The 17,500-nt window shown below is 37.5% G+C and overlaps 2 protein-coding genes across 2 annotated transcripts in view; one reads left to right on the top strand and one right to left on the bottom strand.

The window, feature by feature from the left end:
- Nucleotides 1-606: 606 nt before the first annotated feature.
- On the top strand, nucleotides 607-2,272 carry LOC138033516 (syndecan-2-like). Its single transcript, XM_068881275.1, has one exon. The coding sequence runs from the start codon at nucleotides 774-776 to the stop codon at nucleotides 1,458-1,460; it is 687 nt and encodes a 228-aa protein (XP_068737376.1). The 5' UTR covers nucleotides 607-773; the 3' UTR covers nucleotides 1,461-2,272.
- Nucleotides 2,273-5,377: 3,105 nt separating this feature from the next.
- Nucleotides 5,378-17,500, bottom strand: part of LOC138032166 (cholesterol 24-hydroxylase-like) — a 15,233-nt gene continuing 3,110 nt past the window's right edge. The window contains exons 2-5 of the mRNA XM_068879771.1: nucleotides 15,681-16,331; nucleotides 13,236-13,563; nucleotides 7,498-7,570; nucleotides 5,378-6,714 (exon numbers count right to left, since the gene is read on the bottom strand). Of these exons, the coding sequence (XP_068735872.1) occupies nucleotides 6,183-6,714; nucleotides 7,498-7,570; nucleotides 13,236-13,563; nucleotides 15,681-16,280 (1,533 nt within the window). The 5' untranslated portion in view covers nucleotides 16,281-16,331 and the 3' untranslated portion in view covers nucleotides 5,378-6,182. The remainder of the gene's footprint in view (nucleotides 6,715-7,497; nucleotides 7,571-13,235; nucleotides 13,564-15,680; nucleotides 16,332-17,500) is intronic.

The raw sequence follows: 17,500 nt of genomic DNA, 5'->3' as shown, positions 1-17,500 counted from the left end.
ACAGTATTCAAATCTCTTTATATTGTACCCAAACAACTACGCTGTAGAAATGAATGGTATTTGCTGCTGTAAAATGTGTAAAATTGATATATTTTAGAACCGATCGCTGTAAACAAACTTTGAAGTAATTTTAGGTGTATTATGAACGTTATCAGATACTAATACGCCATAGGATTTTCAATATTGATGTCATTCAATTTGCCTGCTAGCAGGTACCACGAAAAAACAAGGTAACCGCGTTGGAATAAATCTTTTATTTCGACTTGTTAAAAGTTACTTATAATTTAAAATAATTCGCTAATAATAGTTGATAGAACCGTCCACAAATGTGCCTTCCGGAAATTCCCGAGGAATCTACCAACGAGGCGGCGCCCCATGACAAAATATCGCATGCATGTTAAAACTTTACCACGCGGTTGGTTTTTCGGCCCGCCTTAAACTTCCTGCGGGTAATTAATCCCGCTTTTGTGTATTGTTTCAGAGGTGCTATTTTTAATCGGAAAGCGCATTGACCAAAGTGAATTCCCTTTCAAGTGAAATATTACTCCAAAAATGTGATTGGTCATATCTCAAACGCTGTAGGCTAACACTGACGTCATTTGATTGACAGAAAGTTGGAAAGAATGCACAAGGTAAATTTCTCGAGAAGGAGACTGTCGTTAGTGTGGAGACGGTATAAATCTTCTATTTGCGAGAATAATCCAACGATTAACGAAAAGAAAAAAAACGACTTGAAGTCATTTTCAAAGTAATTAAGGACATTTGGACTTACAATGAGGCCAAAACTGCTTCTTTTCGTCTGTGTCGCTGTCTCTACTGCTTTGCTGAGATTCGACGGCGCAATGGCGAACTATGAGGGATTGATAGACATCGACGATTCGGTACCAAGCACAAAAACTTCTGACACGTGGAAGCCGATGGTTGAAGTAGATGAAGAAGACGAAGACGATGGTTCAGCCGAAAGTGGTAGCGGTAGTGGCGAGACAGACGGAGTGGATGTTTCTGTTACGAGCGTCAGTACCACAGAAAGAATCACAGAAACTTCGGCCACAGCACAGGGCGAAACTACCACCGAGATCACCAACGATATCGCAGAAAAGACTGAAGAACCCACCGAGAAACACACAGACAACGGTATCGACGATTTAACAATCCATGATGATGAAGACAATGTGGGATTTGGTGGTGTGGGCAGAGAACCCAACTCCGATGGTTCTGATGCTTTGGCAATGAAAGGAAACGAAGGTGATCGAGGCGAACCACAAAAAGAAGTAATAACAGTTCTCACTGCTGAAGTTATTGCAGCAGTTGTCGTGGGCGCTGTTTGTGCCGTTATTCTCATCGCTTTCCTCGTATATCGGCTCCGCAAACGAGACGAAGGCAGCTACGCATTAAGTGATGTTGGATACAAAGACACCTATAAACTACAAGGCGATAATGGAAAAGAAGCTTTCGTTTGAAGCAAAAGAATAACGGTGACTCTTCATTTTACGAGGTGAACCCTTTTTTATTGAACAGTAGGTACGTTTTCTTAAAAATGGCGACAAAACATCTCCTAATTACCAAGATCGAATTCGCTTTGGAGAGGCGTCTTCCTTCTCTCGGCCACATTTTCTTGTTGATCATATAATACTCGTTACACAGTCCACTACACGTTGGCTAGTGTTCATAATTTTGTAATTTTCGAAGTTTCTTTATACAAACGAAATGGCCACGACATTTATTTTCGTATTGTTTGAAGGTTTGACAAGCGGTCAGATTCGTGAAACAACTTCGAAAGGTTTTGTTACCATGCAGACAGATGCAACTTTTTTTAAAATCATATTCTTTTTAGAGTACTATTATATAATTTAACAGCATGAATTGTATTATAAGGTATATTCCATGAAGAAACGTATACAGGTTTTTTTGTGAGGACAACGCGATTGCTAATTATAATTAGCCAAAGCGTTTGAAAGGCGCCGCGCCATTTCTTGTTTTTGAGCTAGTCTCGCGGAAATTAGGGGTAAAAGGTTCGATCTAAAGGGAGATTACTTTTATTTTACCGCTCTTGGAACGGTGGATTAATTCTTAAGGCTCAGTGTTGGCCGAGAGGCGTTAAAACTTGGCCATTTAGGCGGTATTTATTACGTCAATTTTAGCAGATTCCCAGGAAGAATATTCACAATGTAATTATATATACTACTCTCTTTGCACACCGCACAATCCATGTCAAAAGCGGTGTGCATTAAGGCACTGCTTTTTTATAATAAACTTTTGAAGTAATTTTCCACATTGTGAGCACCACTTTTTTTTATTATTACCCAGCACCAAACTGAGAGATGTTTATGAACATATTACAACAGCGACATGTCGTGGATCAAATATTTTCTTATCCCTCTATGGTTGCCGTAGTCTTTAAATCCGCTCTAGTTTGACATCCTTTATAGCTGAAGCACTTTAAAATCTCTACATTGCTGTGGTCCTTAAACCCGACATTGCTGGTTGTAATTCTATTTCCAATCTATTCTCATGACCGATAAGCTTCATAATTTCATTCAAATTTGCAACTTTGATTTAATTTCCCTATCCTGCGGGGAACCTGATATATTTGAATTAGCTTTGGTTTCGACAAGCTTTTTTAATTCCAAATCCCTTGTTGTGTGCGACATAGGGTACCAGAAGGTTTAATATTTTTATCGTTGTTTTTCAGACAACTGGCTCCTTGAAGGTCGGGCAATGTTATTTTTCATCGTGAAATTTCATTCGGTGCTCAATATGAAGTCCTTCACGCCCCTAATTTTAATCCTAACGTTGCCAACTGAAAGACGTTAATTGCTTTTGAACTAGTCTGTGCAAGATATCGAATACTTCAGGATATTCCGTTATAACAACGGTCTATTTCAAGAATAATGCGTTTTTATATTCCGTAGAGGTAGAGGTCAGATAAGCACATTCAGGACCTGTGTAAGTCTTGTTTGCTTCAGAGTTCTTTGTAATGGAAATGTTGTGCAACCCCCTTCCTTTCTCTGCTGTAAATAATACTTGCGTAAGACCCTGACCAACGGAACTGTTTTGAAAGTGGAAACATGACCAATGAATTAAGGGGAAAAACCTGTCCAGTAAGGACATTTTCAACAGAAAATTTTAATATTCAACATGCATGAAGTAGATATAAGAAGCACAATGCATTCACCTGAAAGATTGATTAAAAAAAAAAATAATTAATGGGCTTTTAATTTAAGAGGGGGTAGAGTGTTGCTAATTATACCTCCATATAAAGATACAGAAAAAAAAGTTCAAAATAGCTCAAACTTTACTGAAGATGGAAGAAACAAAGGACAATATAATAATAATTGTCGTGTGGTTGAAAGTTATGGGTAGGGTGCCCATTTATCCTTTTCTGTAAGGGTATTTTAGTTGCCATGTAGTTTCTATCTGAAAACAGACAGGAGAATGGAAACATCCTGTTGACCTACCAATTTATTAGCAACATAAGATGTTTGAAAACTGCACTTGTCTGCTCTCAGAAATGCAGAAATGCAAATCTTGTATTACAACTTTCATTTCTGGTACAATCATCCACCTTGCTGTGTTAATCTCTTGCCCTCATTAGTGAATTAAGATAGAAGAAGTAAGTTTTTATGTCTTCATTAATTGGATTTTAAGGAAATTGGCAGCTTCTTCTGTTGTCCAGGGCTAATTGAATTCAACCCAGACACTTGATGCTGGTGAAAAGAAAAGAGCATTTTGTTGCCGTAAGTTGGCTTAAAACTTAGGATGGGATTGGTGTCGTTTTCTTCCTGAATTCTCTCCTAGCAACCCCCCACCCCCATCCTTAAACCGCTGCTTAAAACATCAATGCCAAATGATAACATTGTGTGTAAGATCTTTTCCCTCTAAGGTCTGAAAGAGTGGCAGTGTACTACATTCTTTCAAACCTGGGGGATAAATATCCTTGTGGGGCTGGTGTTAAAGTCTTGGAATGCTCCATCACTGGCTGGGTTACCCTAGCAACTGGGAGAAGAGTGGCTGTGGAGCAAGTTTATCACCCAGGGAAAACATCAACTTCTCTAACATTGTCATAACACCATTTAGCCTTTCCTTTAAAGTACCCATGTGACAAAAAAATCACTTCCTTTTTTTCTTCACATTTTGAAAGTGTATTTGCTTAACACCTGACTGGCAAAATTTTGAGCTTTGATTTTTATCCAAAGGCCATTCACTTTGAGTTTTGGATTTCACAGTCCACCATTACTCGTGTTCAAAACTGACCGATTGGATCTCAGAGGGTTGGATCTAGGGAAATGTGATGCCATTCACTCAGTAGCTTAAAATTTCAACATGTAAATGGAGCTTATGCAAAACACAAGTTAACAGTCTGAAAGCCCAAAACTCCCGTGCTGCATATTAATTCTGCAGTGTACACACGCATTGCATTCTTAAACTTGTAAGCCTTTGACATAATTTTTTCCTTGATCCAGCTCTCTCACGATCATAAAGTTAGTAATGGCAGACCATTAATTAAATAAGAATATTCCAGTTAAAATAAACGGGTGAAATCAAGGCTTAAAACTTTGGTCGCTTAGCGTTGAGTTAATTAAAGTAGTTTCCAAATCCAAAGAAAATTAAGAATTAATTGTTTGGTCACAGGGGCACTTTACTTGGGGCCACTGAATAACATTGGGGCTTATGGGTTACAATCCTTAGCTAGGTCCAAAAAGACTGAAAGTCAAAATTATTATATTTTTGTGATTACAAATGCAGCACTATCTCCCACACACTTGGCTAATGCTTTAACTGCTGACAGGTAATTTTTATTGAGGGAGCCTTGCACAGCCACTGTTTAAAGGTTAAACCCTGCTCCTGACCAACGCAGTCTTAAATAACTGAGGAGAGAAAGCTGTATTTGTAATTACACTGACAAATCATCAAATGGATAAACCTCTTAGTCTTTTGATAAGAACTACAAATTTATTGAAGGCCTGAATCGCAATAATTATTTATTGTTAATAAAAATCCTTGGGACATTTAAGAGCTAACACACTATTCACCAACAGCAGGGCATCGTTGGAGTCAACAGTCTTGTGGAGATGATATCTTGTTGGGGGGACCTCTTAAAATTCAAGTTTAAAAGTTAATTATCTGCTTCTAATCCAATGAAAGTAAAAAAAGTCACTGAATTCAGACTTTACACTTGTTTATAGGTCACCTAATTTTGTCCATCAGTTTTTCTTAACTACAGCTATGTTAAAAGCCAGGAGCAAAATGGAGGGTTGAGGGCCCAATGCAAGAACTAGCATGTTCTAGTCCATAATTGTGAAACAGGAGTCGGTTGAAACTATTCCCTTTCCGTTCATGAAATAGTGACCATGAAATCACACAAACGTAAGATCATTTACATTTCAGTTTAACAACTTTTTATTCTACACATTTTAAACACAACTTAACACTCAGAATACATGTATCTCCTCATTGAAAAGAGAAAAAAATCTTGCATCAGTGGAATGTGAGGAATACCAATTACAAATTGATAGAAAACGCCATGTGTATAAAGTTCTTGAGCAAGTTTCAAGATACCTTGAAACTAAATGAAAAAGAAGAGAATATTGAAAAATATTATTGAAAGTGGCAATGAAGCCTCCAGTTGGACTCATGGAATTATTAATACTTTGGCATTATCTTGACTTATATTTAAGGACAAGGTTAAAGTACCGGTAATATTATTTATGCAATATGACCAGCAGATCTGTATCACATTCACAGACTCGATGCAAAGTTGAGAGTTTGTTAATGTGATACAGATCTGACACGACTATTGTGTGTGATTTATTAAACGTCAGTATTTAAGTGTTAATGTACACGAGGTATTTTTGGTGATTCAAGACATTTTAACAGGGAAAATCGATAGAAACATTTTTGTAAATGAATTAGAGAAATCTGTATCAGATGTATACAGATACCGGTATTGATTACTAAAACATTAATTTTGTTTCGTTTTGTTTTCCCATCATGAATTACTAATCAGTTTTAAAGGTGGTAAAAAAGCTGAATCTTTGAATTACTTTGATCTATCTGACATAAGTCATAAGAAGGCAGTGCATGATAGAAATTTGTTTTGAGAAAACATGCACTGGCAAGACGTCAAGTAGTTTCTGTGATAGCTCTGAATTAGCCACACATCCTTTATTGCTAACTCCATATCAGTGCTGGATTTCACTTTTAAAATCTTCCTTTGCTCTTTTCTGGATGGTGCAAAACACTCCATCTTTTGGACGTACAGTGATTTTCTCCACTTTTTCCAAAGTCTGCCCAGGAACCAAGGTGAATTTAAACTTCTGAAGAAGGCGAGACATGAAAATTGTGGAACTTATTCTTGAAAAAACCTTGCCAATGCAGATTCGTGATCCACACGAGAATGGCAAATAAACAAAATTGGATATCTTGTTCCCTCCTTCACTGGCCAAAAATCTGTCAGGGTTAAATATGTCGGGATCCTCCCAGTATGCAGGAAGGTGATGATTGACATAGAAGGAGAAAAATATCTTTGTGCCTTTGGGGATCTGAAATTGTCCAAATTTCTCTGGCTTAGCTGTGATGCGCATTGTACCAGCAACTGGTGGGTGCTTCCGCAGACTCTCCTTTAGAGTTTGACCAACATACTCTAGTTTTCCAGTGTCACTGTAGTCAACAATTTGTTTGTCTCCTAAAACATCATCAATTTCCTCAACTATCCTGGAAAGTGAAGCAAAGAAATCAAAATAATTTAAAACACTGCATATCTGGAAATATCACAATATAATAGCAAAATATATAATTATATAAATTCCTCTGCTCATGCATGCAAGACCAACAGTTCCTAAGTCGGCCAATTCTCAAGGATCTTGTCATGATTTCACTGAATCTTGAGTTTCATATTGATTAGAGATTTTTGTCACAAGAAAGTTCACCTAGTCTGCTATGCAGGAGCATTGCATGATCACACAACAAACGGCTGCGTAAGTTCACCACCCTGGCAAGAATATTCAAATTGCATCTTATTACCCCTAAGTACTTTTTTCAGTTGAAAACAATTCCCATATCTAGTATGTATCCATATTCAGTGAAATTCGTTTAATTTTAACTGGTATATTATATTAGAATTTCCGAGACATGGGTTTAGTTTCAATTTGACAAAATAATACAAACTTCTTTGAAATGCAGAAATTCTCTCCATACAAAGCACTATAAAATGACAACATTATGGTAATATTGAGCTCATTGTCAAGGATTTTATGTAATAAAAAAAATGCACTGTCTTATAGACTCAGAAAAAGTCAAAAAAAATTTTTAAGTGAAAAAAAATTAGGGCTAAGGTGCACTTTAATATTAATAAAAGGATCCATCTTGATTATAATGTCAGGATTATTGAAGACAGTCAGGGAAGACTACCAACGGGTAGTACTTGGTGTACTATCCCTACCAACAGTCTTGCAAGATTCATTCCAGGGTCTATTAATAATTATTATAAGTGCTCACCTGTCTTCAATATCTCTATTGACAAGAGTTTCAAAAAGGGCAAAGCTGAGCTGATTGGAAGTTGTATCTTGACCTGAAATGTATCAGTGAAAAGTCAAGGCATTGAGAAGGTGTGGTTCAAATGGCTTCTTGGGTTAAAAATTTTCAAATCAGTTCAGTTTTGTTTTTCTTTATCCAATATTCATTATCATAATCTAAAATAAAAGGAAAATCAAAATACAGACCTGGTTTAAAAATTTTGAACCACAACATAATACATTAACACAAGTGACTTATTTTTACTTCCAATGGTTATTTTTTTTTGTTCATTAGTTTTTAAGATGACTTTGAGCAGTGAGTGGCACCTTACTTCTAACATCGCTGCTTAAACAAAATGACAGTAGATTGAAAATGCCATTCCTTGTAACACTCTTGTTGTTAGTTAAAAAATAACTTTAAAGGCTCTTCATTGCTCCATATACATAAAAAAAATGGGCATTGCTAAAACACGAAACAGCGATACAGCAAAGCAGTGAAATGAAGCACTAAAACACCATGTGTGACCCCACCATACATTGAATACTAACCAACAAAGGTTGGATTTGAGGTTAGATATCGTTTTTGGCCTGATTAGGCCTAAAATGTTATTGTTCCTTACGTTTACATAACGTCATTCTCAAGTCAAAAAGAATAAGAATTAAACAAGTATATATACGATAAGTAAACAAATATAGGAACTAATGTACAATAGAAAATATGTATGAGAATAAGAATAAAATACAATAGAAAACAATAAAAATTAAGTAAAAAGTTTTGCATTAATAGAGTCACTTTGTACATTGAGAGAAGGTTTAAGTTTCCTGATGAACAGCATTTCGTAAACAAGACAGTTCATTTTGACTTGAGAATGACCTTATGTAAACCTCAAAACGTCGTCTAAGTTTTTAAAAATGTTTTTAAATCAAAATTTTTTATCGCTCAACTTTCTAGTCAAATGTTACAATAATAATAAATAATAATAATAATAATAATAATAATGAGCTTTATTCAACCAGGGAGCACCTTCAGGAATCTGTTCTCCCAGGTGTCCCTGACATAAATAAATAACTATACATCACGACTATAGAATAAAATAATATGATTAAATGATTACAATAATATTTACTAATTTGTGTTTTGAAGCCTGACACAGAGTCAGAGTTTTGAATATTTTTGGATAATGTATTCCACCTAGTGTACTTAAAAGTGCATTTCACATATTCAGTTCTTGGTTTAGGTAAAAGAATCTTATCTTAATTTGTTTCTAGTATTAGAACTGTGTATTTCTGAGTGACGTAAGTACTTCGTATCAAGTCCTTCTAGTTGATTATTTAAGCATTTATAAGTAAAAATACAAAAATTTGGTTTTATCAACGGAGTTGACAATGTGAATTGGCCACCGTACAGAGATTCTAAAAGCTGACGTTTCAAGCGTTAGCCCTTCATCAGAGCGAATCGAGGAATTGTGGGTTACGTGTAGTTTTTATAGTAGAGTAGGAGCTACGCTATTGGTGGTAACATGGCAACGTGAAAAATAGGAATATATTAGTTAAATGAAAAGCGTGAGGATTAAGGGTGCCGATTTGAAAGATGAATTTAATCCTCACGGTATTAACGAACGCTTTTCATTTAAATAATACTGAGGCAGACGGGTTGCAATTGTCAGTCAAAAGGATAACTCTAACTTCCAGCACGATTTTGCAGTCTCTGTAATCGTAGAGATGATGTCTCGCTGAATGTGTCCCAGACTAGCAGTACTCCGCAGTAGTCAAATAAGGGCTGAATAGTTGACTTATACACAGTTTGTCATGAGCTGATGGTACATGTAAGGCAAGGCATTACGCGTTTTTAAACGTCCTTAAAAGGACGGTGCCTACTATTTCAAAGGTATTTTTGCGCGGTTTACTGAATATGCGGGAAAGGCAGATCTTAACAAGTGTTATTGAAATCCAAAAAGAAAATTGGGGGTAACCACGCATTTTTCGGAGATAATTAATCAACAATATTTGCAGAAAGCATCAAAATACAAAGGAATGTATGGCATTCTTTTCCAAATTGAAGCTTGATTATCTCTGAAAAATGCATTGTTAACCCCAATTTTCTTTTTGGGTTCCAATAGCTCTTGCTAAGTTCTGCTTTCTCCACATAGTTTTAAACTGCGCAAAAATATCCCTGTCTTAATAAGCACTACCCGTAAGAAGTCCGAGTATCTTGAGATGTGCAGAAGGTATGCACAATAACAATAGTAGGCACCGTCCTTAACGATACTTGAGGAGACCTTATTGCACAAGTAGTCGATGTGACTTGACCAAGACATGTTGCTGTACAATTCCAAGATATTTCAAGGTCTCTACTCTCTTTATTGCGACCCCATTTAGCGTTAATGTGCCAAATTTAACATAATTAAGTCTCTGTGGTGAACCAATGACCATGTACTCACACTTCTTAGGGTTTAACGCTAATCTGTTCAATTTAATCCATCTGGATATACTTTTAAGGTCATCATTAAGCCTTCTCAGGATCTCGTCAGTATTATTACAAGAGTAATACAAGGCAGTGTCGTCAGCAAACATGTTAACAGTGGAGTGAGAGATACAACAAGGGAGGTCATTTATGTAGACCAAGAAAAGTAGAGGCCCCAGGGCCGAGCCTTGGGGAACCCCTGATAAGATGTGTTCGGTGGACGAGAGCAAACCGTTGAAAAATACTTGCTGTTGTCGATTGTCGAGATATGAAATAAACCAGTCTAAATCAAGTCCAGTGACTCCAAGAGCTTGGAGTTTTCTCACCAGGACACTATGCTTCACTGTATCGAAGACCTTTGCAAGATCGAGAAATATAGCTGCTGTAACTTGACCATTTTCAATGTTGGACAACCACTCATCAACGACTTTTATCAAGGCTGTTTGTATTGATCTTTTCTTGTGGAAACCGTGCTGAGAGGAGTGTAGAAGATTGTTGTCCATCAAGTATTTATAAAACTGACTGTGAACTTCTTTTTCAAATATCTTTGCCACAATTGGCAGCACGGATATCGGACGGTAATTTTCAACTTGATCCGTTGCCCCTGATTTTAAAAGAGGGTTGGCTACTTTAAGATCTTGAGTAAAGATGCCCTTTGTCAACGATAGGTTGAAAATATAAGTGGCGGGGAGAGATGTTATCCAGCCCTGCGCCCTTAATTTGTTAACTTTTAAAGATTTTTTGTTCTCTAAGCAATGATGAAATTTTGACGGGTTGGAATTGGAAGGTAAAACTACTTGATGATCATGGCCTGCAAACAGACTGTAGATTGGCCAATGGTACCTCCAAAATCTTGGCACTTGCAAACTTCACATTCGCAAACAAGGGTCTCTGGCATCTCGGCGAGTATCAGATTTTACCATTTGTTACCCCTATTATGGTCTGGGATTGATTCCTGAATTTGACTCCCTGACTGTGGGTTGAGTTTGTTAGTTTTCTTCTCTGCTCTGAGAGCTGGTTTTTCTCAAGGTTCTCCGCTAACCCTAACCGCATCAAGAAGAGTCCTTCTTCTCCCCAAGTTCAACATCACTTGTGTTTCAAAATACATACATCTTATTCAATAATGGTTTAACATACAATACACGCAGATATTTTGTGAGTTGCGTATAAAATACAAGCAATTAGCAAAATGTCTGCGAGTATTATATGTTAAACCGACGAATAAGAGATTTATTAATCCACTACAAAAAGGTGTTATTTTGCTTCAATTTCATTTGGAAAGAGTGTTTCTAAAAAAATGTATCATCTGTCTGTTCTTCAGGGTGCTTGTGAAATATGTAAGCTGCACAGAAAGCCCGCCAAATGTCCTTTATTTGATTGTATAAATGAAATGACAAGTGACAAGCGGGTATTGTGTTGAAAACAATTCCTCCCGTTCCGTCCGTATTTGTTCTGTTCTAAACCGGTCAAATCGGGACACAACAGTGTATTACCGTCTCATATTTTGCACGTTCTCTTGACCAAATATGGTAAAATGGCGTCATAGTGGAATAATAAAGACACTTAATGTCACAAAGTGCCCCCCAAATGCTGCGCCTCAAGTTACGATAAACAGCTGCATTTAACCGAAGCTAAAAATGATGCTTATTCTTTTACCCTTACCTTATTGTTGGAAATGCGGAGCAGAGGCTTAGACTTAAAGGGGCACTTTGTGTTGGATGTCAAAACCTAATACAGTAACATTACTGTATCTATGCATTTCTGGACATAAGTGAACTTCTTAACCGCCACTAATCCCTAGGAATGAGACATACATGTAACAGATTTTACTCTGTCTAACGCCAGACGATTTTACTCATCAACTGGGGGGGTCCTAGGGTGCTTGAGGAGTGCATGAATGGGTTAACCTAGTCAAAAACTCCATGTACATGACATTGTATGTCCCCTCCCTTAACCCATTGACCCCTGGGAGTGAGACTTAACAGATTTTACTCTGTCTAACACCAGATGATTTTACTCATCAACTGGTGGCATCCTAGGGTGCTTGAGGAGTGCATGAATGGGTTAACCTAGTCAAAAACTCCATCTATGTCCCCTCCCTTAAACCCATTGACCCCTGGGAGTGAGACTTAACAGATTTTACTCTGTCTAACACCAGACGATTTTACTCATCAACTGGTGGCATCCTAGGGTGTTTTAGGAGTGCATGAATGGGTTAACCTAGTCAAAAACTCCATCTATGTCCCCTCCCTTAACCCATTGACCCCTGGGAGTGAGACTTGACAGATTTTACTCTGTCTAACACCAGACGATTTTACTCATCAACTGGTGGCATTCTAGGGTGCTTGAGGAGTGCACGAATGGGTTAACCTACTCAAAAACTCCATCTATGTCCCCTCCCTTAAACCCATTGACCCCTGGGAGTGAGACTTAACAGATTTTACTCTGTCTAACACCAGACGATTTTACTCATCAACTGGTGGCATCCTAGGGTGCTTGAGGAGTGCATGAATGGGTTAACCTAGTCAAAAACTCCATCTATGTCCCCTCCCTTAACCCATTGACCCCTGGGAGTGAGACTTAACAGATTTTACTCTGTCTAACACCAGACGATTTTACTCATCAACTGGTGGCATCCTAGGGTGCTTGAGGAGTGCATGAATGGGTTAACCTAGTCAAAAACTCCATCTATGTCCCCTCCCTTAACCCATTGACCCCTGGGAGTGAGACTTAACAGATTTTACTCTGTCTAACACCCTACGATGTTACTCATCAACTGGGGGCGTCCTAGGGTGTTTGAGGAGTGCATGAATGGGTTAACCTAGTCAAAAACTCCATCTATGTCCCCTCCCTTAACCCATTGACCCCTGGGAGTGAGACTTAACAGATTTTACTCTGTCTAACACCAGACGATTTTACTCATCAACTGGTGGCATCCTAGGGTGCTTGAGGAGTGCATGAATGGGTTAACCTAGTCAAAAACTCCATCTATGTCCCCTCCCTTAACCCATTGACCCCTGGGAGTGAGACTTAACAGATTTTACTCATCAACTGGTGGCATCCTAGGGTGCTTGAAAAGTACATGAATGGGTTAACCTAGTCAAAAACTCCATCTATGTCCCCTCCCTTAACCCATTGACCCCTGGGAGTGAGACGTCACAGATTTTACTCTGTCTAACGCCAGACGATTTTACTTGTCAACTGGGGGCATACTGTGGTGCCAGAAGAGTGAATGGGTTAACTGAAGCATCTTTTACCTCCAAACATAAAAGTGACAATTTCATCCACAAGATGCTCTATGGAAACATCTGACACACAGCTTTGCAAAATGATCCCCATTATATCGTCCGGAAGTTGCTGACATGTCTTCATGGCCTCAATTCGATCATATATACAGTCTTTAGCAAATTTTCGCAAAGAAGACAGGGAATGGTGAATGTTTTTCTTATACGACGACTTGTAGAATGGAAGGCACAGAAAGTAGTCAGCATAGCTCTGTTCATATGCCTCACAACAATTTGCAAGGGAATCAGAAATCTCACTGTTACCATCATCTATACACTTCAAATCCATGCTTAATGCAACCTAAATAAAAAAGAAATGGTTATTACATCATCATCATCATCATCATCATCATTAACGTCAAAATTTTGGATACCATTCCTTAAAAGGAATGTAGTTTTTGAGGACCTTGATGTTGTTTACCCCTGTAGTGGCCACCACTGGCTAGGAAAATCCTCTGGCATTGGAGAGAGTATCACTCTTAAATCATGTCAATATTTAACAATTATTATTTGCCAAAGGCGAGGTGACTCTTGGTGAAAAAAAGTCGTGGTTTTTGTTCACTGATTTACAGAGCCGGACATGAACAACAATTATTACTGTTTTAGTAATTACATACTTTTAGGTTCAATTATTATAATAATTTCGTCTGTCACCTCGACAAAATGGCTTGCACCCAGTTTGAAGCATGCATTAAAAATTCAAATGCAGCCAATCAGCACATAGATTTTTCAAAAATCATCAATGTAATTATGAGACCCTGCCAAGGGGGTCCAGTGTTGCTTGTCTGAATTTTAAAAGGTCTTGTGTCGGTGTTTCGTCAATGTTTCATGTTGCTGTGACCGTTACTGTTGGAAATTTAAACAAAGGTTGTGTTTGTTGAGATTTTCAATTTAAGTGCTGTCGCTACTTTTTAAGCCACGTCACTTGTCGGAATTTACCCTGGCAGAACCTCAATTATACGTCTAAGAATAATTATATGTGTAATAAAATGGCTAATGCCGTTAAACAGTGCTCAATACACTTTTAAGTGTAGAGCTTTGAATAGGAAGATATAACGAAGAGGCAAGATTCTCTGTTACTCGGAGTAACAGAGAATCTTGCCTCTTCGTTATATCTTTCTAAGAATAATTATTATAACCACCATCAGGACTTTTTCATGCTTTGGTTATCACATCAAATTGGTGACAAATTTGAATGACATCCTGCAAAATTCAAATGAAATCTCAAAATTCATTTTGCAAAACAGACGGAGGGCAACATGTGTAGTCGATAACATTAAAACTCAGTTTATAATGTTAAGAATTAGGCTGCAATTCACCAAATAATTTACCCTCAGGCTGTGAACAGAGTCTCTTTGATCTTCCTCTAGAGATGAGTCAGGAAGAGGAAGAAGACTCTGCCAGTGCCTCAACATTTTGTGTCAGTGTCAGTCATGCGTGACCAGTGACCACAAAACAAAAACAAACAATCGGGATATTTTCAAACAACTCTAGAAAACATACAACAACCAAGGAATCATTTCGTTGGAAATTCAAGGTAGTTCATAATTTTAAATTGCCATTCCATTTTTTTTACTGAAAATTTTATAGGTTTAATTTCTGGACTGACTCATCCATTTCTTTGGATGAGCTGCAAATCAAAGAAAGTTGAGGGAGCTGGCAGAGACTGTCTTCTTCCACTTCCTAACTTATCTAGGAAGATTGAAGGAGACTGCTTGCAAAGTACCAGATAAAATAAAACCCCCCACAAAAATCTTAACCTTTTCCTTCCTAAGTCAGTGATACTATATTGTAGATTTTACTCATTCAATAGGGGCCAATTCAGGGGTGAAATGGTTAAAAAGATAGTAGCTAATCATCGTTCTATACATAGCTGTTTTCAATACTCCAGTTTCAAGTTTTCCATGACCGCTAAATCAACACCTAGGACGCATTTTCGCGAATTTGTGAGTAATTAATTTATTCACATAAGGTGGAGGCTATTACCCTGCAAAAATGCGTCCTCAGCGTTTTTATTCAGCTGACAGCGCTAATGCAGAACTTGAAACTGGACTATTGAGGGGCTGTTTGAAGGAGCATATTTATTAATTTAATACACCAATGTGGGCCTGAGGTTCAATTCCCATACTAGATGCTATATGTGGGCTGAGTTTGTTGGTTCTCTTCTCTGCTTTGAGAGGTTTTTCTCAGGTACTCCAGTTTTCCCCTCTCCTCAAAAACCAACATCTGACATTTGATTTGCTTGCTTTGATTTGCTGAGCATTTCATACATGAGCCCTGAGCTTGGTTCGGGAGACTGAGCAACCACTCCCTACGCTTTCGATGTTAAATAAAGTTATGTTACTTTTATTACTTTAAACCTTACTTTTCATTATTTTGTCCAATGGCTACAGTATACTGAATTTCATCCTGAGTTACCTTTGCAATGACATCCAGAGTGGCTTTTTGAAATTCCTCAGCCATATTTATGACTGTTTCTCCATCAGCAACCTTCATTAACTTGGCAACCAGAGTATCGGCAATGGAATTGAATTTTGGTACAAGATTTTTTAAATATGCATGATGAAATGCTGGATTTATCAAGATTCTTTCCTGCTTCCATCTCTGGTGGTTTATTTGAGTGACTAGGCCAGAGCCAAGGAATCTGTATCTACCAAACAAATATGCTAACTGGTCATAAGAGTCAGGTGCTTTAGGAAGATTCAAGGTTACCAGTCCATGTTTCATCAGTTCAGGGCTTGATATGACAATAACAGGAATGTAATAATACCACCAAACAAAGATAGGTCCATAAACCAGAGCATGGCGAAGTTTTACATCACACCAAAGATGTCTTTTTGTTCCATAAAGATCTGAAATGTTACCGAAGAAAAAACTTGTCCGTTTAGGTCCAGGAATGTGGTCATACTGCAGGTGCCAATTCCACAAAATCAGTACGCACACCAGGAAGGAAATAGGAAATGCAGCAACAATACCATAGATGACTACTGACAAAGAAGCTGCAAAGATTGAAACCATTGTGGACTTGAACAGAAATGGATTTTTTTACATTGAAAGTACAGCCAGTTCCTATGTAAATACAAAGGTAACAAATTATTGATAAACACAAAATTCTGAAACTGCAGACCTCAAAACCATTTTAAAATAATAATAATAATAATAATTATTCCATGAGCATGTGTTGTCCAATCAGAAAGCTAGAAATGCAATATTCGAGGTCAAAGATTTAACAAAGGCTAATTGATATCCAAAGAGCCCAATAATTATTATTATTATTGTTTGGGTGTGAAAGATTGGTACCCAGTTAGCATGTTACAGTGAGGGCCAGGTGACCTAATAGAGAGTCAGAGAGATAAAGATACATTTTGAAAAACAAATGGAAAGTTAATGCTAAAAATGTGGCATGACCTTTCAACGACCTCTTTTCATCATTGCAAAATGTGAACACATAACTTAATTTTCCTTTTAAAAAGTCAAACTTACAGCTGCTCAAAAATCATTGATCAGAATTATTGGAAATTGTTCACTCACTTTAAAAACGGTAAGTACTAAGCTGTTAAGGTTTATAAAATACTAAGCCAAACCTCTTGTATTTCTGTTTTCCTGGTGATGGAAAACTAGCTAGTTAAGGAGGCTTTGTAAAAGTGCAGGTGACAAATTTTGTAAATCTCATGCACTGATCCTAGAATTTGCTGATGGCATAGAATCACAAAGCATGGTGTGAAAGTTGATGAACGGTCAGTGTAAAACGCAGACTGCAGACCGGGGGTAAAATAGTAGTAGTAGTAATGTCGCGATTGAATTGATAGGACAAACATACGTGTCCTATTTACATAGCATTTTTGCAATGAAGACTGAGGTTATAATTTAACTGTTGAAAATGCCCAAACGCATTAGAAATGCTAACAGTTAAGCCTAAATATTGTTTTAGGCCTAATTTAAGGTTTAAGGTTAGAATTTCTAAGGGGTTTGGGCTTTTTCAACAGTTATGTTTATATAACCTCAGTCTGCATTTTACCCCTGGTCTGCAGTCTGCATTTTACACTGCCAGTTGATGAAACCAAAGTTCAAACTACATGTACATGTGACATGCCAGCATCTACAGAGGTGAAAGATGTGAAGCCTCTTTGTGCTAATTGGCACAGTACATGGCTTGGCTTAAGTCTCAATCCCAGAGGTCAATGGGTTAATACCAATACAGAAAGTATCCTAAACATTCATAACAGCTAACCTTAGGA

This window comes from Montipora capricornis, chromosome 14, assembly GCF_036669925.1.
Source record: "Montipora capricornis isolate CH-2021 chromosome 14, ASM3666992v2, whole genome shotgun sequence".
Classification (NCBI taxonomy): Eukaryota; Metazoa; Cnidaria; class Anthozoa; order Scleractinia; family Acroporidae; genus Montipora; species Montipora capricornis.
Note: the sequence above shows the minus strand (reverse complement) of the source record. Positions and strands in the feature narration are given on the sequence as shown.